Genomic DNA, 20,031 nt, shown 5'->3' on the forward strand with positions numbered 1-20,031 from the left:
TATCAAATGTGTGAAGTTTGGGGTAGATTGGACATTGCATGCCTGAGTTAAAGCAACTTCCTCTTACACTGTATTAATAGCATGCTTTAGCACTTAGCTAAGTGTTTTGCTAACATTTTTTCTAGCATGTTGCTAGCCTGTTTAGAACTTGCTGGCACATTTTAATATGCTGTCAGGAGACCATAACAGCGTTAAACATGTCACTTCCTGTTGACAGCAGGTGGCGCTATGACTATAACTGAATATAGGCATGGACATGTGTTCAGGACAGGACTTTTATCAAGTGTGTGAAGTTTGGGGCAGATCGGACTTTAGCTGCGTCCGAAACCGCCTACTTCTCTACTATTTAGTAGGGGAAAAGCAGTAGGCGAGCGAATAAGTATGTCCGAAGCAAAAAGAGTAGGCGAAAATTACCTGGGTGACGTACTAATTCTCGCGAGATGCGGACGTGCGTCTACTTAAAGTGCGTCCGAAACCGCCTACTTCTCTACTATATAATAGGGAAAAAGCAGTAGGCGAGCAATTAAGTATGTCAGAAACCTCAGTAATCATAAATGAGTAGTTGAGAAGTTCCCGGATGGCCTACTACTTCCACCCAGATTCTGAAGTGTTCCTCGATCGATACTTTTCTATCCCAGGAGGCCACGGGAGAGGATACGTCATAATTGAACACGGAGGAGAAAAGCGGCGCGGATGCTTTCAAATGTGAGTACTGAAAACTAAAAACACGGTTCCTTGTAATAAAATAGCATTTGTTGAACTACTGTAGAGTAAACCGCTGAATGTGTAAAGATGCTAGACACTATAGTTGTGATTTTACAGTAAAAACACGATTTATTATGATAACAGGGGAGCTCTAGTAAACACACATAACTTAATTCTCCGAAGTGGATTTACATATTCTAAACCACATCTTAAAGGTGCTTATTAAATGTTTATTTAACATCTGACAGGAACATCTTCTTTAAGTATTATGGCTTATGAGTGATGGATTATGTATGAGTGATGTATGTGTGCTATTATGTAGAATTCACTGTTGTCAACACTGCTTACATTACATGAATGAAAATAACGTAAATAAATAAATCTACATAAAATAAACATAAGTTTAATCTATTTTATTTGTCCATTAGTACTGTTGGTAAATTAAGGAACATTTGTATTGGATAAAAAGAGTATAAACATGTAAATGTAGTATTGAGCAAATAAATCTCAGAGAAAACTTGAATCTTGTCTGGATGTTACAGGGACAGATGATCACACGTGTGTTCATCCGATGATGAAGGAATGCTGCCATCAAAGGCTTTGAGTGAGGATACTGCAGAAATGAATAAGTCTATTTAAATCTAAAGTCTAGTTTATTTTAATTATTGTAATTTAAACAGAGTTATTACAGCACTTTTTTGAATCTTGATTTCTGTGCATTTGCTACAGAGCTTTGTGGTGAAGCAGGACCTACAAGACAAGGTGACTGCAGCAAAAAAGGAAAACTTGAAACAAAAATATAAAGTAAGATCATTTTGTTACTTCTAATACAGAAATCAAATGACACTGTGCTGTTAAGATGACTGCTTTTGTATTATATTTGTGCATTGTTGTAGGATGTGAAATGTCCTCAGACTGGTGTGAGCACTGAGGATGGAGAGCCACAGCAGGTCCTGGAAATGGTGTAGAGCCATGGACGAGACGCTCCATCACTCCTCCTTCCAAGTGACTTGATCAAGGACACACTGGAGGTGATGCTGCAGAGATTGAACCAGCAACCTTCTGCTGACCAGCTCAGTGGTTTAGCCCACCACCACACCACAAAAGTAATGAAGCTACGACAAAAATTAGCAAGTAATTGTAAAAATATTAAATGAAATATGGCAAGAAACAGAATGCTGACATTAATGAATTGTAAAATGTTTTAATCTGTTTATTTAGTCATGCTGATGGAGAGCACATGAATGTTTGCAGCAGACACAGCAGCAGCCATATTGTCCTGCACATCTTCTCCCACTCTTGCTTCAAGGTTGTGGGGTTCAGGGGTCCATCATCATCATCTTCCTCATCCTCTGGATCAACAATGTCCCCACTGAGAAGAGCAGCAGTGAGGGACATGATGGATGAAGGTGTTCATCAGCTGCTTCATCAGAATAAAGCTGCAGAATTGGCACAGCTGTGTGAGATGGCAGTAGGATTGTAAATACGTGATTGTCAGATCAATAAATTTGAATAAAGCTTTGTTTCATGTGTTGTTGACTTGCATATGCATTTATTTGTCATTATTACTTTTATTAATTCTTTTACTTTTTTTTATTAATTATGCTATTATTATCAGTAAATTTATATATTTTATTAAGCAATGAATTAATGCATGAATTGACTGTAAATTGAGATGTATTCACATCAGCTGTATTTGTCTAGTGTGTATTCATGCATAGCTATGTTATATGACAAAACATTACATTTTGCTTGTTTTACTAAAGAAGTAAAATGAAAAGTAATATAATGAAGTATTGGTCAGCATTTATCAATATAATTGTGTGTGAGTGTTGGGGTGGGCTAGCAAAGCAGTGAATTCTGGGGTAATCTTATTTTAAGTAGTTATACTTACATTTTTTTGAGTATAAAATCAGTCTTCTCCAAAGGCGAGATCTTCGAGCAGCTGCTGATATCTTTTTTGGCTTCAGACATTGATAACACTGAAGAAAACAGAACTAGGTAACAATAAACAATAATAATGACAAAAAACCAAACGTGTTTGTATACATCATAGTTTGAGATTATATACACAGACATAAAGCATGATGATAAGGTTAAATATTTTGAATACATCATAATGCATAAAATTTTTTTATTTATAAGCCTGAGGGTTGAAACTAGAGCTAATTCAACAAGAAAAAAAGGAAAACAAATGAAATGTATGCCACTTTTGCTTGTGGATGAACATTTTTGCATATAAAATAAAGAAATTAACAACATATTCAACAAAAAATAAACTCACATTATAAAAATATAAGAACTTTAAATGAACCCAAAATATATTAGTTGTACTACAATTACAAAATTACTGGCAGCTGTTTCTTCAACAAGACCACAAAATAAGCAAGTTTGATCAATATCAAGATATTTACAGATAGATGAATTAAACCTGTCACTCATATCTTTTAAGTTGTTGCGCTTGTGATAACGTCGTAGGTCACATGATAACGTCAACATGGCGGATTATTTTCGGATCGCATTCATACTCAACGAGATTTGGCTATTAAGTACCTACTCTTTTAGCGCTCGTTAAGTAAGTACTTATTGAAATTAAGTACTGTAGGAAACTTTTTCCTCGTCGAAGCAGAGACCAGGAGACGTTGGGATATCTTTCAAGCAGAAGTTACTCTTTATTGAGAAACGTGCTGTGGGTCGCTGTAGTCATCCAAGTCCAACTAAGGCAGTGTACTTGGTAGTTCATATACATTCAAGGGGGAGGGATACATAGAGTAGAAGTGGAGACAATCTAAACAAAGCATGCAAATGCAGTGCAGGAATCAGCCCATTCCCTACATTTCCCAGCCATGATCTAATCAGCATAACGGTGTCATTCAAATGCATAGGTGCTAATCCAATCAGTCTGGCAGTATTGCCCATACCTTTACATTATCATAGAGACAAAGGCACAGCTGTGCTTTGAGCTTGTTCTGCCAAATGGTTAGGAAGTGTATGAAGACAAAAGGTTAATTTCACAGACACATGGGCTGCCTGCCTTGATCTCCTTAGAATGTCATTATCTTTACCTCAGAATGTAAAACACAATGTATATAAAGTTTTCAGTTCATATACTATTACATTGGAACCTAGATATAACATAGTACAAATTTGTAATCCCACAGTACCTACTCATTGAGTAGGCGGTTTCGGACGCAGCCATTGTTTGCCTTAGTTACAGCAACTTCCTGTTTCATGGCAAAACATCAAAATTTGTCAGGCCGCCAGGGACATGTCCTTTTACGAAAACTCAAGATCTTCGCAATTTAGCGTCGCACAAGCCTTATGATTACACAAACCGAATTTGAAGATGATCGGATTAAAACTGTAGGAGGAGTTTGTCAATTTTCACCAGTCCTGACGCGTGTGCAAAGTTTCGTGAGTTTTCGAGCATTTTTAGGCCCTCAAAAATGCGATAATGTTTGGAAAAGAATAATAATAATAATAAACGGAGGAAATCCAATAGGTCCTTGCACTTTGGTGCTCGGGCCCTAATAAACGGAGGAAATCCAATAGGGTCCTCGCACTTTGGTGCTCAGGCCCTGATTAAAGCTGCAAGCAGTGATGAAAGGGCCCTCGCACCCGGGCTCACGGCCACCCATTGGCCTTAGGAAAACAGTGAACAGTGGGTGAAATATTTGTAAGTGAGTAAATACAGCAGAATTATGGCAAAGTCATTTCAAAGTGCCAGACTTCCTGCTGCCAACAGGTGGCGCTTTGACAGGTGGTAACCGAATATTGTGATATAGATGTGTTCAGGCCAGAAATATTATCAAACGTAGTAGTGAATTACAGTGTAAAGCATGTCATTTCCTGTTGCCAGCAGGTGGCTCTATGACTAACTGAATATTGTCATATAGATGTCTTTAGGTCAGTACTCTTATCACACATGTGAAGTTTGGGGCACATCGGACATAGTATGCCTGAGTTACAACAGCTTCCTCTTTCATGGCGAAATATCAGATTTTGTCAGGCTGCCACGGACACGCCCTTCAGCAAAAATACAAGATCTTTGATATTTATCATCGCTAAAGTCTTAAGATTAGACTGATAACATATGATGTTGATCTGGTTAAATCTCTATGAGGAGTTAATCACAGTGTAAAACATGTCATTTCCTGTTGCAAAAAAGCGATTCATTTGGGAGAAGAAGAAGAAGAAGAAGAAGAAATATAGCTGCAAGCAATGATGGTGGGCCCATGCCTGGTGGCACCGCCACCCCGGTGGCTTCACGGCAACTGTGCATGACGGGCAATAGGCATTTAAAACAGTTAAACATAAAAGGACTATTTAAAATTCATTTGAATACACCACATTTGCTGCAGCAGTTGGTGCCCATATGATCACACACACACATACACACACACACACACACAAACACACAGAGAGAGAGAGAGAGAGAGAGAGAGAGAGTGAGACTGAGGGGGGAGGGGGGTAGGACAGAGAGAGAGAGAGAGAGTGTGTGAAAAATCCACATTCAAACCAAAATATCTGACTTCCTGTTGGTTGGAGCTAATGACTGTAAATTAGAAAGTTGTCCGGCTTAATGAGACCAATATGTGTACTGAGTTTGGTGACTGTAGGTAAAAACAACCCCCCCACTTTTGTCAAAAGGTGGCGCTACTGAGCCCCTCCACCACGCCCGTTTCTAAGGCTTTGTCCATGTCTACTGGTCGACAATATTGATGTGTGTGTCAAGTTTCATGCAATTTGATGCATGTTAAGAGCCTCAAAAACACTCAAGAATATTATTAAAGTTTGACATGTTGCCATGGCAACAATATTTAAGATATCACAAATACATTCACAGGTCTACATCTGCCATGTTTTGACATTATTGTGATGAAGTTTGAAGCAAATCGGGTAAAAAAAAGAGGGCGATCTCAAAGCATTTTGAAAGTGACACACTTCTTGCTGCCAGTTGGTGGCGCTATAACTTTGACTCACAATAGTCACATCCATGTGATCGGACACCTACAATGAACACACAGCTGAAGTTTCATAAAAATCAATCAATGTATGCAGAAGTTATAACACATTTCGTGTTTCCCTTTTCTCGCCATAAATCCGTTGCCTCGCCACGGCCAAACTGTTCGAGATATCAAAAATCCGCTGGCAATTTTTCATCATCAGTGTCTTGACTTCATGCTGACCGAGTTTGGTGGTGATCGGATTAATCGCCTAGGAGGAGTATATCAAATTCCAGAGCATGTGTTTTTCAAACAACCTATAATAACTGACTTCCTGTTGAGCTGGCGTATAACTTAGAGCACGAAAGTTGTTCGGCCCGATGAGGTCTTTATGTGTACTGAGTTTCATACTAATACATGCAAGCGTGTTTGATAAATGGCCAAGTTTTTGGATCCCATTCAAGGGGACGCTGTTGAGCCCCCATGCCACGCCCAGGTCCCAGCCTCTGCGGCGTCCTAATGGCCGCAGATTCCAATGTGTGTGCCAATTTTCAAGAGTTTTTGAGCACGTTAAGGCCCCCAAAAAGCCCTGGAAGGTTGAAGAAAAAAAAAAAGAAAAAAAAAAAAAATCCTTAGGAGAACAACAGGCCCCTGCACCTTAGTGGCTTGGGCCCTAATAATAATAATCCTTAGGAGAACAATAGGCCCTTGCGCCTTAGTGGCTTGGGCCCTAATAATCCTTAGGGGATCAAGAGGGCCCTGCGCCATTAGTGGCTTGGGCCCTAATAATAAACGAAGCAATTACAATAGGGTCCTCACACCATCGGTGCTTGGGCCCTAATAAACGGAGGAAATCTAATAGGGTCCTCGCACTTTGGTGCTCGGGCCCTAATAATAATAATAATAAACGGAGGAAATCCAATAGGGTCCTCGCACTTTGGTGCTCGGGCCCTAATAAATATAGCTGCAAGCAGCGATGGTGGGCCAAAGCCTGGTGGCACCACCACCCCGGTGGCTTCAGGGCGACTGTGCACGGTGGGCAATAGGCATTTAAAACGGTTAAACATAAAAAGACTATGTCAAAGTCATTTGAATACACCACATTTACTGCAGCAGTTGGTGCCCATATGATCACACAAACAAAACACACACACACCCACACACAGACAGACAGAGACCCACACACACAGAGAGAGAGAGCGAGAGAGAGAGAGAGAGAAAGAGTGAGACTGAGGGGATGGGGGGTAGGACAGAGAGAGAGAGAGTGTGAAAAATCCACATTCAAACTAAAATATCTGACTTCCTGTTGGTTGGAGCTAATGACTGTAAATTAGAAAGTTGTCCGGCTTAATGAGAACAATATGTGTACCGAGTTTGGTGACTGTAGGTAAAAATTCCCCCCCCCTACTTTTGTCAAAAGTTGCCGCTACTGATCCCCTCCACCACGCCCGTTTGTAAGGCTTTGTCCATGTCTGTTGGTTGACAACATTGATGTGTGTGTCAAGTTTCATGCAATTTGAAGCATGTTAAGAGCCTCAAAAAAACTAAAGAATATTATTAAAGTTTGACATGTTGCCATGGCAACAATATTTAAGATATCACAAATACATTCACAGGTCTACATCTGCCATGTTTTGACATTATTGTGATGAAGTTTGAAGCAAATCAGGTAAAAATAACAGAGTGAACTCAATGCATTTTGAAAGTGACACACTTCTTGCTGCCAGTTGCTGGCGCTATAACTTTGACTCAAAATAGTCACATCCATGTGATCAGACTCCTATAATGAACACACTGGTGAAGTTTCATAAAAATCAATCAATGTATGCATAAGTTATAACACACTTCCTGATTCCCTTTTCTCGCCATAAATTTGTTGCCTCGCCACGGCCAAACCGTTCGAGATATCAAAAATCTGCTGGCAATTTTACATCCTCAATATCTTGACTTCATGCTGACCGCGTTTGGTGGTGATCAGATTAATCGCTTAGGAGGAGTATATCAAATTCCAGAGCATGCATTTTTCAAACAACCCGTAATAGGCGACTTCCTGTTGGGGTGGCGTATAACTTAGAGCACGAAAGTTGTTAGGCCCGATGAGGTCTATATGTGTACCGAGTTCCATACTAATACGTGCAAGCGTGTTTGATATATGGACCAAGTTTTTGGACTTCTTTCAAGGGGGCGCTGTCGAGCCCCCCGCCACGCCCGAATACCAGCCTCTGCGGTGTCCTAATGGCCGCAGATTCCAATGTGTGTGCCAATTTTCAAGAGTTTTTGAGCACGTTAAGGCCCCAAAAAAGCCCTGGAAGTCTGAAAAAAATAAAATAAATAATAATAATCCTTAGGAGAACAATAGGCCCCTGCGCCTTAGTGGCTTGGGCCCTAATAATAATCCTAAAGAAAACAATAGGGCCTTCAGCCTTTGGCTTTGGCCCTAAATAAAGCTGCAAGCAGCGATGAAAGGGCCCTCGCATCCGGGCTAACCGCCACCCGTTGGCTTTAGGAAAACAGTGAACAGTGGGTGACATGCATGTAAGTGAGTAAATACAGGAGAATTACGGCAAATTCATTTCAAACCAAGATAGCAAGGTGACATTGATTCAATGTTGAAATTCCATCAGAATCATCATTTTGGTTGAGATTGAAAATTCAATGCTAAATAATATTGAATCAACGTTGAAATTTCAATGCTTTTCAGTGTTGAAAAAGACAACATTGAATCAATGTTGATTTTTGGTCAGTTTCATCACTGGTGGAACTTAGACTAAGCTATGTCAATTCATCTGTCCCCTCATTCAACACTTTATTCACATTAGCATTCATGCTCCTCATGACCCTTCCCTCTAGTCCCACAAAAAAAAAAAAAAAAATAATCCTGCCAACTGAAGTGTGTAGATAAACTCCAACCAGTTGGAAGTCAGTGAGATGAACCAGCTGGACATTATTATTATAATAACGTTACATTCTTTCAACTTAAACAGTAAATTCACAACTACTTAAAACATCACCTGCACTTTAAGGATCTCGCGTCAGACGTTTTTCTGACGTCACGACGCACGAGCGTCTTGAACTTTCTGCTCGAATCGATCGATTTTCTCGGACTGAAAGGTAGGTTGAATTTGGAAATTTGTTTTACTTTATATATTAGATAATGCAGCGTTTAAATGTGTGTTTTATAGTTCATTAACGTTGTTTGTGGACATGAATCCTAACAGAATCGTAATTAATCGAATTTAAAATGAATTCCTCCTTTACCGTGTATGCAGCGCGAGATATTTCCACTGAATGCCCAATGTAGTGTACAAAGTCATTGTAGCCTATGCGGAAGTCCGAATGTGCGAATATAAAACCAAATTTACCCAAGTCGCGTGGTGCGGGAGAAAACGCCCGAGGCACAGTGAGGATTCCTGCATTATAATATTGAGTTAAGTTTTTAAATTAATATTTTTCTGTTCTTTTATTTGTCTTTGACATGTTAGCTCTGATTTGATGTATATGTTTGCCAAAAATGATGATCCAAATCTGTAAGAAAAAAACATTGTGAGCTAACGTTACATTTGCCTAACTTGGTGTTTTGCTTCGTCCAGGGAAAAATGTTAGGATTTTTTTTTAGTATCATGATCATGATTTTTTTTTAGTAGTAGTAGAAATTGTAGATTATAATAGTAGTATTTGCACAACTAATTAATTGACCTGGCAAACAACTATCGACCACTAATAATGCTGTAAAAATGTTTCTCCCCTTAGGACCTAAAGCTTTTCAATGATGTTTGATGACTGAGGACACTTTACAATACATGGTAAGTAATTTCTATAAAAACTGATATAGTTGTTAATGGATAATAAATTACTAATGTCCAAACCAGATGTTCATTAACTCACCTTTATGCCATCCCAAATGCATGTGACTTTTGTGTTGTTGTTTTTTTCTGGAAAATATCTGTTTTGTAATAATTTTGTTTTGCCTGTGTTCCCATGTGTTATTTTTTCAGAAAAAGTATACATTTGTTTATTTTCTAGTCATTCTAGCAAAAGGCAATGAAACTGTTTGTTTTATGTACACAACTTTAGGATAACCAGACAGATGATTGTGAGGGTGACCTTGAGCAGCTCTTCATGGTGGTGTTCATTATTCGGAAGTAGGGGGAGAACTTCATGAACCACCTGCTTTTTTAATCATATTTCAAGTTTCACTTAATTTTGTTGTACATTGTAACAGTCACATTTCCAAATATTTATGACCCACCTTCTGTCAGTCATACACTACTACCGATCAAATGTTTAAGAACATTGTGCAGTTTTAACTTCCTGTTTGTCTTTGTTTTCTTTAGATGTCTTACAACAAGTGAAGGCTGAAAAAAAGGAGGCCTCAAAGTTTGTATTTGCTGTTTCTGCAAAACTGGCTCCGTTATGCTCCTGATCAGCTTGTGGGCGTTGCTTGTGGTGTAAATCCCTGAGTTCGTCAGAGTATCAATTTAATGAATAAGGACATACTTTTTGCATTAGAAGAATAGCTTCAATCCTTGAAAAGCTTCAAGTCCTGAGCAGTGAACTGTGGTAATGTTTCAGTCTGTAGTACTGTGTTTCTGTCTTCATTTCCATGTGTATTTACTTCCATTTTACAGATGCAGGTTGCATTTATGTCGTCACAGTTTTCCAGGCTTTTTTCTCCCAATGACTAAAATGCATGTTTGAGCTGTTTTAACTAAAAGTAACTTGCACTGACATCTTACAATTTGTCTGTGCTATTGTTTTGTCTCAAGATGAATGCCACTAATGTTTTTTTTTTTTTTTTTTTTACTACTTAACCCCTTTCACAGACAAGGCTTAAATCTAGTCCCAGACTAAAATGTATGTCTGAGCTGTTTTAACTGAAAACATATCTTAAAATATGTCACTGCCATTGTTTTGTCTCAAGATAAACACCAGTAATGATTGTTTTTTCTAAGGCATGTCTATAAAAGCTACTGAAATAATTGAACTAAGGTCTGATCCTGGCTTAGCCTAAGCCCTCTCTGTAAAACCAGGTTTATTTGTTTTAGTCACCATGAAATGCCATTTTTACAGCCACTTGTTTTTCCTGAATGTGATGTTAATTCCTGTTCAGTGTGTGGTTATAAATGAATACATTTGTATGTAAACTGAAGGAAGTTGTGAATTTTTCATTAAAACCATATTAACTGCAGCCCTTACATTTGTCTCTGATTGAAATGAGTAGAAATAGACATTTAACTGGCTTAGAATCTTGCTGTACATAAAGCAAGATTGATTTGATATTGTTTCCACGTTAATTCAATGTTAAATAGATGATTTAAGGTTGAAAAAACATTGATTTTACAAACATGTTGATCTATTTTTCATCATTGAAATAACATTATTTCAGGGTGCAAACCTGATGAAAAATCAATGTAAAATTCAACGTTGATCAATGATTGTCAATGTTGATTCAATGATAATTTGGTTAATGCATTAACATTGATTCAACGTTGATTCAAGGTTGGTCTGCTATCTGGGAAGTGACACACTTCCTGTTGCCAACAGGTGGCGCTTTAACTGTTACTGAATATTGCCAAGTAGATGTCTTCAGGCCAGGACTATTATCAAACATGTGAAGTTTGGAGCAGATCGGACATTGTATGCCTGAGTTACAACAACTTCCTGTTTTGTGGCGTTAATCGCAAAAGTTAGCTCTTAGCCAAGTGTTGCATGATTTAACGTGTTTCTAGTATGTTTTGTATTTCGTGGCATATTGAAATGTGTTTCAGGGAGTGAATTACAGTGTAAAGCAGGCCATTTCCTGTTGCCAGCAGGTGGCGCTATGACTATCTGAATATTGGCATATGGATGTCTTTAAATAAGGACTCTTATCACACATGTGAAGTTTGGACACTGTATGCCTGAGTAACAACAGCTTCCTCCTTCATGGCAAAATATCAGACTTTGTCAGGCCGCCACGGACACGCCCTTCAACGAAAATGCAAGATCTTTGAAATTTAACATTGGTAAGGTATTAAGATTAGACTAACCATATATGATGTGGTTCTGGTTAAATCTCTATGAGGAGTTAATCACAGTGTAAAACATGTCATTTCCTGTTGCCCGCAGGTGGCGCTATGACTGTAACTGAATATTGTCATGTAGATGTCTTCAGGCCAGGACTCTAATAAAAGAATGTGAAGTTTGGGGCAGATCGGACATTGTATACCCGAGTTAAAACAACTTCCTGTTTTATGGCGAAACATTGAACTTTGTCAGGCCGCCACAGACACACCCTTCAGTGAAAACTCTAGATCTTCGCAATATAACATCGCAAAGGCCTTTAGATTAGACTGACTAAATATGACATTGATCTGATTAAAGCTCTAGGAGGAGTTCGTTAAAGTACAATGTCTGGAAATGGCAAAAAGTGCAAACATTTTGCAGACAAAATCCAAAATATCTCACTTCCTGTTGGTTTTCAGATTTTGCACCAGGAGACTTTTTTGTAGGGATTGGGCTGTTACATATGTTTAACGAATTTCATACCTGTACGTGAAACGTGGTGCGAGGGGCACTTTGTTGAAATTTTGTAGGTGGCGCTATCGAGCCATTTTGCCACACCTAATTCTGAGACCCATAACAGACGTAAATTTTCACCACTTCTGATGCGTGTGCAAAGTTTCATGAGTTTTCGAGCATGTTTAGGCCCTCAAAAATTCCCTGATTCATTTGGGAGAAGAAGAAGACGAAGAAGCGGAATAATAATAAACGGAGCAATTCCAATAGGGTCCTCACACCATCAGTGCTCGGGCCCTAATAATAATCCTTAGGGGATCAAGAGGGCCCCGCGCCATTAGTGGCTTGGGCCCTAATAATCCTTAGAAAAACAATAGGGCCCTGCGCCTTAGTGGCTTGGGCCCTAATAAACGGAGCAATTCCAATAGGGTCCTCACACCATCGGTGCTCGGGCCCTAATAATAATAATAAACGGAGGAAATCCAATAGGGTCCTCGCACTTTGGTGCTCAGGCCCTAAAAACAAACAAACAAAAAATTGATAGAAACTTTCAGTCTGCATTTCAGGCCTTGCATTTAGGATGCTACACCCCAGTGTTACGTCATTGCGCGCGCCAAAATTCAAACGTAATCAAAAGACTGCCAAATTATGCGCATTAAGGATAGAAAGAGACCAACGGATGAACATGTTCGCCCTTGTCGAGTGGAAACAAGAAACGGATAATGAAAGTTGGAGCATTGTTCCAACATCACACATAAAAAACTTAGATAATGATGATTTCTTGGACGGACTGGATGACAGATCTGTATATTTAACCGAGTGGAGAGGTGGACTGAAGAAAAAACCTAAAGGCAGATGGCATTTGTACGAGGCAACGGTGCATAAAGTTGCAGGTAATTTCTGAATTTTTATTATAATTCACACATTGATATTGCACGGAGAATACATTTTAAATGATCGCTAAACTGCATGAGCCATTTATATAGCCTACCAAGCTACTGATCAGGGTAGAAACGCAGCCCAGATTGAAGCTAGTACAGATCGGATAATTGAGCAGAAATTCACCGTGTTTAACTATTGCGTAATTACTCTTATTACTGCATAATTGTGTGCGTTGCATGCTCATGTTTAACAGCTAACGTTAACTCCGAGTAGATTATTACACTGCAGTGCATAATTCTACGATCTTTAAATGTTTATGTGAGAATAATATCTTTAAAAAGTAATATTTTAGCTGTCAGACACATGTAGTGGAGAAAAAAAAAGTTCATGACTGTGTACTACACTATGGCCCGGTTTCACAGACAGGCCTAAGCCAGGTGTTGTGTATTGAAGTATTAAACACCAGACCGGAGTGGTTCCTTCGATGCTCTTTTATTTAACACATGCCAAACTTGTCTTTCTAGAACATATCACCTCTCGTTCTCTTTTCCAAGCAGCACTTCAACACTTCAACATTCCACTGCCACCTTGTGGTTAACTATGAACACAACATTTCCCCTCTTACTTGAAAGATTCTTCATATCACAGATTAGTATTCAAAACAAAGTTACTCTTGTAAGGTAACAAAATCACGTAAAATTACTGTGTACTTGTTAATAACTCACAACAACTTAACCAATGTAACTGACCTTGTTTTACTCTTTCTAATGCACAGTTTTAAGTATTTAAGCAATTACAACTGTTCACAAGCTCACGACATAACCAAAACAAAGATGCATGTTTTCTTTACTTTTTTTTTTCTTTCATGCATGTACAACTTCACTTCACTTCACTTCACTTTAAATCATATTCCTTCAACCACGTTGGCATTCTACGCACTCTACTACTTTTCCTGAGATTAAATGTCACTGGTGCTTGCAAGTTCTCATTCTGTGTGGTAACAGGGGCTGTAAAGCGAGCTAGTTTCGATACATTCCATTTCTTTTTGTCACTCAGAACGAAAGTACTCTTTCCGATTTGTTGCTCAATGTTCAGTGGTGGTGAGAACTGAGAAACACCCTTCTTCACATGCCCAGGTTGTTTCACTCTCACCTGGTCTCCTGGTTTGAAAGTGTGGTACTTGGCACCACGTCTTTTGTCAGTGTACTCTTTACTCTTGCACTGTTTGTTACTCACAGTCTCTTTCACTCTAGCACATTTATCGCTTTTGGGGCCAACAGGAAAAACATTCAGCTTTGTACGCATTTTGCGATGATGGAGAAGCTCAGAAGGTGAAACGGCTGTAGTACTGTGAGGGGTAGCTCTGTAGCTTTGCAAGAACTCAGTCACTGCATGTTTCCATGGTTTCCCCATCTGTTCCGCAGAGAGGATGCATTCTTTCAGGACTCTGTTCCACCTCTCCACAGCCCCATTGCATTGTGGAAAATAGACCGTACTACGCATGTGACTTATTCCTCTCTCCTTTAAGAATGCTGCAAACACACTGGAGAGGAATTGAGGCCCGTTATCAGTCACAACACACTGTGGATTTCCCTCTCTACTGAAAACTGATTGGAGGAATGATGTGACCACCTCAGCAGTGACATTCTGAGAAAATGCTACCTCAGGCCACTTACTATAGTAATCCACCAGACAAATGGCAAAACGACAATCAGAAGGTCCTCTCTCAAAAGGTCCAACGATATCGATCGCTAGTTTCTGCCATGGTCCAGATGGCAGGCTGACAGGCTGAAGCGGAGCCGGTGCTGTTTTAGCCGATTTGTCATTCAATTGGCACGTTAAGCAGGAAGAGACAGCCGACTGTACTTGAGCATCCATCTGAGGCCACCAGAATAATTCACGCAGCCTCTGTTTCGTCTGGACAATTCCTTGGTGTGTCTCATGTGCTAGGCTTATCATCTTAGAGCGCAATGTAGAAGGAACAAGAACACGATGTTCACCTCTCCTCACTAGCACACCATCCACACACAGTTCATCACGAATGCGAAAGAAGGGCACCAGAACAGGATCCAGGTCACAGCATTTTTTCGGCCAGCCCTGCCCGATTCGCAAGCGCAGCTGGGTTAACTCAGGACAAGCTTCCGAAGTAGCCATGAAATCCTCGACAGACAATGTAGGCAGTCCAGTAACGAAAGCAACCATCTCTGGTTCCACAGCAGCACTATCGTTTCCTGTCGGTAATGGCAGCCTGGATAGACAATCTGCAGCACAATTAAGACGTCCAGGTCGGTAGATGACGTCATATGTGTAGCAAAGCAAGCGTGCCGACCACCGGGCGACCCGCATACCGGCCCGGCCAATGCCTTTGGTTGCCAATAGTGTAGTGAGCGCACAATGATCAGTTCTGAGCGTAAAGTGTCGACCCCACAAATACGGCCGCCATTTTTCTACGGCCCAGACACAAGCCAACGCCTCCTTCTCGACCGTAGAATATTTCCTTTCGGCAGCAGTAAGGGTTCTAGAAGCAAACACTACAGTTCTCTCTACACGGTCTGGGTGTATTTGTGTCAAAACCCCCCCCAATCCATAGTCAGAAGCGTCAGTCGACACTATAGTGGGGAGGGAAGGGTCAAACAACGCAAGCACCTGACTTCCAGAAAGCAGTTCTTTCAGCTCTTTGAAGCTGCGTTCAGCAGACACAGTCCATTCAAATTTAGAAGTTGACGCATCTCTAAGTAGCGCACGCAACGGCTCAGCAACAGAAGCGAAGTTCGGCAAGAACTTGCTGTACCATGAAATCAGTCCCAGAAATGAGCGCAAGGAAGCAACATCGTGTGGCGCAGGAGCCTCAATGATCGCGGACTTGTGTTCCTCATCTGGGAAAATTCCATGTTTGGAAATGACATGTCCAAGGAATTTTAAGGATGACTGGCTGAACGTACACTTGTCCCAGTTCAGTTGTAGTCCTGCGTCGGACAAGCGCTGCATGACTGAGCGCAGCGTCGCATCATGACTTTCCTGGGTGGCACCGTATACTATAATATCATCCAGGTAGTTCCTCACCCCACGTATGCCTTTCAGGACAGTTTCCATCATTTTTTGAAACGCAGATGGCGCGGAAGCAAGGCCATATGGAACCCGGCAGTACCTGAAGAGACCATCATGCGTAATAAACGCGGTGATGTTCTGGCACTCCTCGTGTAAGGTAAGCTGATGGTAAGCAGCCGCTAAGTCAATTGTAGTGAACACTGATGTGCCTCTTAAGTCACTCAACAGTTCGTCCATATGCGGCAGAGGGTGGCTGTCAACAATCAGGGCCTTATTTGGCTCACGCAGATCAACACAGAGACGTATTTTACCTCCTTTCTTCGTGGTGACAACAATAGGCGAAATCCATGGGGAAGAATCTATTTTCTCAATTATGCCATTTTGCAGTAATGAGTCCAGTTCTGCAGAAACAGCTTGTCGAACGGAGAATGGAAGTCGACGAAGCTTCTGTCGAACTGGAGTAGCATCAGGTTTGACTGCAGGCTTATGAACAAAGCCTTTCACGCACCCCACAGAAGTATCTGGAGCAGAAATAGTTTCACCAACGAGTGCAAGTAGGTCGTTAGGGGCAGTAACAGTACCAAAGTGAAAAGAACAGTTCAAGGCTCGAATTAGGTCCATGCCCATCAAAGCAGAGCCACCTTTCACAACGTAAAAACAAGCGGTGGTTACCTTTTCATTCAGTGAAACGTCCGCATGTAAACATCCTAGTACGGGGATATCCTCTTTCATGTACGTAACCAGTTTCACTTTGGGAGCAGTAAGTGAACAATCCGAAAAGTGTCGTTTGTACACAGCCACAGGCAGGATTGACACTGAAGAGCCTGTGTCCACGACTAATTCAGTCTCAATAGAAGCACCATTTGCCGTTGTAACATGAACATTGCACAAAAGTTTGTCTGCAGAGGTATTTACAGTATCAGTCAAAAGAACAACCACGTCCGGGACCACTTCCCTAACGTCCTTAGAAGAACGGCAAACTTTAGAAAAATGTCCGGTCTTACCACAAGTACGGCATTTGGCTCGAGCGGCTGGGCAATTGGCAGCATTAGCGAGGTGATTTGTAGCTCCGCAACGGTAACACGCGCGATTCGCGCGCCGTGTAGTATCAGCCACAGATTTTGCTCCGTTAGAATGTGCATCACGCTTCTTCCGATGAAAGGGTTTAGAAGCTACGGCCTGAACTGCACTTTGTGCCGTGAGCACGTCCGAATTAGAGAGCGCTTGTTCCACCTGACATGCAATAACAATAGCGGTGTCAAGTGTCAATGATGGTTCAAGCAGGAGTCTGTCTCGCACTGCTGGAGCATACGATCGTTCGACCAGCTGATCGCGCAGCATTTCACTTTCCATGTCACCATAAGCACATGATGAAGATAAGTCCCGCAAAGCAGACAGGAACTGTGAAATGGTCTCATCAGCGCGTTGAGAACGCTGGCGGAAGCGATGTCGAGCGACCACAACATTCACCTTTGGGACAAAATTATCCTCCAACGCTGACATTGCAAAATGTAGTTCCAGTATTAGGAAACGTGTAAAACAGCCTCTGGCCTTCAGTCCCTAAACTGTGTAGTAGAATAGCACGTTTCCTGGCATCCGGCCATGAGTCTCCTGTAGCATTAATAGCAAGCAAGTAATTTTCGAACATTTTTCGCCAGGTAGCAAAAGGAATCGCAGGCTCTCCACTGCATGGCAGAAAAGATGCAGGCGTAGGCACGGAAACCATCGTCGCCAATTGTTGTGTATTGAAGTATTAAACACCAGACCGGAGTGGTTCCTTCGATGCTCTTTTATTTAACACATGCCAAACTTGTCTTTCTAGAACATATCACCTCTCGTTCTCTTTTCCAAGCAGCACTTCAACACTTCAACATTCCACTGCCACCTTGTGGTTAACTATGAACACAACACCAGGGTTAGGCCTTAGTTCAATTAGAATATTTAAGTAACTTTTATAAACGTACACTAGAAAAAAAATATTACTTGTGCGCATCTTGAGACCGAACAATGTCTCAGACATATTTTAAGATATATCAGTCCAAGTTTCTTTCAGTTAAAACAGCTCAAACATGCATTTTAGTCTAGGACTAGCTTAAGCCTTTGTCTGTGAAACCAGGGGTAAATGTTTAAAAAATATGGTCAGCCTATGTTGTTGTCATTGTCATAGCCCTAGCTGTAACGTTTGCTTTAGATTCTACCATTTGTATTCCCCCTTTTTCCCCACAGAGACAGTCCACCCTAGAAAAACCAACGAGGACACAACATCAGTCCAGTCCAAAACTTCTGAGCAAAATAAAATGCAGGCCAAACCCTAAGTTTGTTGAAGAGGAGACCAGTAATGATGGACCATCTAGCCCCAAAAAGGTTACAAGGTTGTTGCTTTTTTTCCTGAGACCTAAAGCTAGCATCTGCATTGCAAATGTTAAAAAATTAGCTGCCCACTATAAAGTTGTTGCTTAAAGACAAAATAAAACAAAATCATTATTACTTATAACTTTGTAAATTAATTGCTAAATTTTGAAATTAAATACTTAAAATGAATCATCCAAAGTTAGGAGTAACTAATACAATTTTCCCTAGATCTTGACAGGATAAGGTCATTTTTCACAGCCAAGTACAAGCAGTCTGTGTGTACAAGTGTCTGGAGGGTTAATAAAGGACTTCTGAAGTGAAACAATGCATTTGTGTAAAAAAATATATCCATATTTAACAAGTTATGAAGTTAAATATCCCGCTTCTGCCAGACCGCCTCAGGAGTTTGTGTTGTGGTCATGCAAACAGCCCCACTGCCATGGCATGGATGCTTCTTCTTGGAGTATTTGAAATTAATACACTTTTGCTAAAGAGCAATCTCAGAGGTATGTAACTGGTCATAGTGTGTGCATGTGTCTGTATAATTATTATTATTTTTTGGTAATTATGTAGATTGAACATATCTAAAGTCTTTGGATAAGGGGTCAAAATCAAAAAATAAAACTGTCCTATTATAGTAATTCTGGCATATTTACAGATATATGTACACACATTTACATTGAAATATGAAGCTTCATAAATAATTTGAGTTGTATTGTTTACATTATCCCCATTTTACTGAAGCAGGCTGTCCAAGAATTAGGTTAAAAAATTTAATTTATGGTTGAGTAGTTAGATAGGAGTTAATTCTGATTTCATTCTAAACTCAGTCATGTTGCTCTTTCTTAGGAGACAAGTCTAAAAAAGCAAGCCCTGGGGAAACAAAAGAGGCCTTGGACAGAACAAAAATTGATGCAATAATGAGTATGTATATTACTTTGTTAATTGGGCTCATTTTTTAAAACTGTGTTAAACCAAATGTGACAGTAAAACCATGAGAATTTATCAGTGTAATCTTGGTGTATCAGTGTGGTAACACTTACACCTGGTTCTGAAAAATGCCTAAATTTTAGTAACATTCAGTTTATCTACCTAACGAAGTATGCCCGTGTTAATTTAATGTGTTTTAGGATTATAATTTGGATGTCCTTAGATAAATGTTTTAAAACTAAGACATTTCTTTGTCTTTTTTACAGATGCAGTGATCCAGAAATCTCCTGGAACCACCAGGGGCCAACTAAAGCCAAGTTTACACTACAGGATTTTAAACGTCGGCAGATCGCTGTGCTGTTCAGACTACATGACTTGCTGTGGAGTTTTGAAGTCGTTGTGGTGTTCACACTACGTGACACTATGTAAATGATCCACAACAGGAGGTTTCACACTACACGAGCTGACGACAACTGTCACTCAACGACTTTATTTGAAAATAGATGTTGGGAGGAAATTAGATTAAATTTTGAATTCAGTTTAATTAAAATTAAAATAACCTTTTTACACATAAGTTTAAAACATACTGGCTGACCTCCCATAGTTAAGGCAACTGTTATTTTAGAACTTTCCCTTTATTGTTTCCATGACGACGCGCCATGCTTGTCAA

At 40.2% G+C, this 20,031-nt stretch overlaps 1 protein-coding gene and 1 long non-coding RNA gene across 5 annotated transcripts in view; one reads left to right on the forward strand and one right to left on the reverse strand.

Moving 5' to 3' along the window:
* Positions 1-304: 304 nt before the first annotated feature.
* Positions 305-2,068, forward strand: LOC127505201 (uncharacterized). The gene is made up of 4 exons (XR_007927639.1): positions 305-1,309; positions 1,435-1,509; positions 1,602-1,811; positions 1,927-2,068. It is a non-coding gene; the product is annotated as an uncharacterized LOC127505201 (long non-coding RNA).
* The window catches only part of LOC127505170 (6-phosphofructo-2-kinase/fructose-2,6-bisphosphatase-like), a 128,088-nt gene continuing 109,950 nt past the window's right edge, over positions 1,894-20,031 (reverse strand). For 3 of the 4 annotated variants that reach the window (XM_051880545.1, XM_051880544.1, XM_051880550.1), the window contains 2 exons: positions 2,600-2,687; positions 1,894-2,161 (listed from right to left, as the gene is read on the reverse strand). In XM_051880545.1, the coding sequence (XP_051736505.1) occupies positions 2,025-2,161; positions 2,600-2,687 (225 nt within the window). In that variant the 3' untranslated portion in view covers positions 1,894-2,024. Of the gene's footprint in view, positions 2,162-2,599; positions 2,688-20,031 lie in introns of those variants that run through there. The other variant, XR_007927627.1, reaches the window with a different exon arrangement.

The sequence above is a fragment of the Ctenopharyngodon idella genome, chromosome 22 (genome assembly GCF_019924925.1).
Source record: "Ctenopharyngodon idella isolate HZGC_01 chromosome 22, HZGC01, whole genome shotgun sequence".
In the NCBI taxonomy this organism is placed as follows: Eukaryota; Metazoa; Chordata; class Actinopteri; order Cypriniformes; family Xenocyprididae; genus Ctenopharyngodon; species Ctenopharyngodon idella.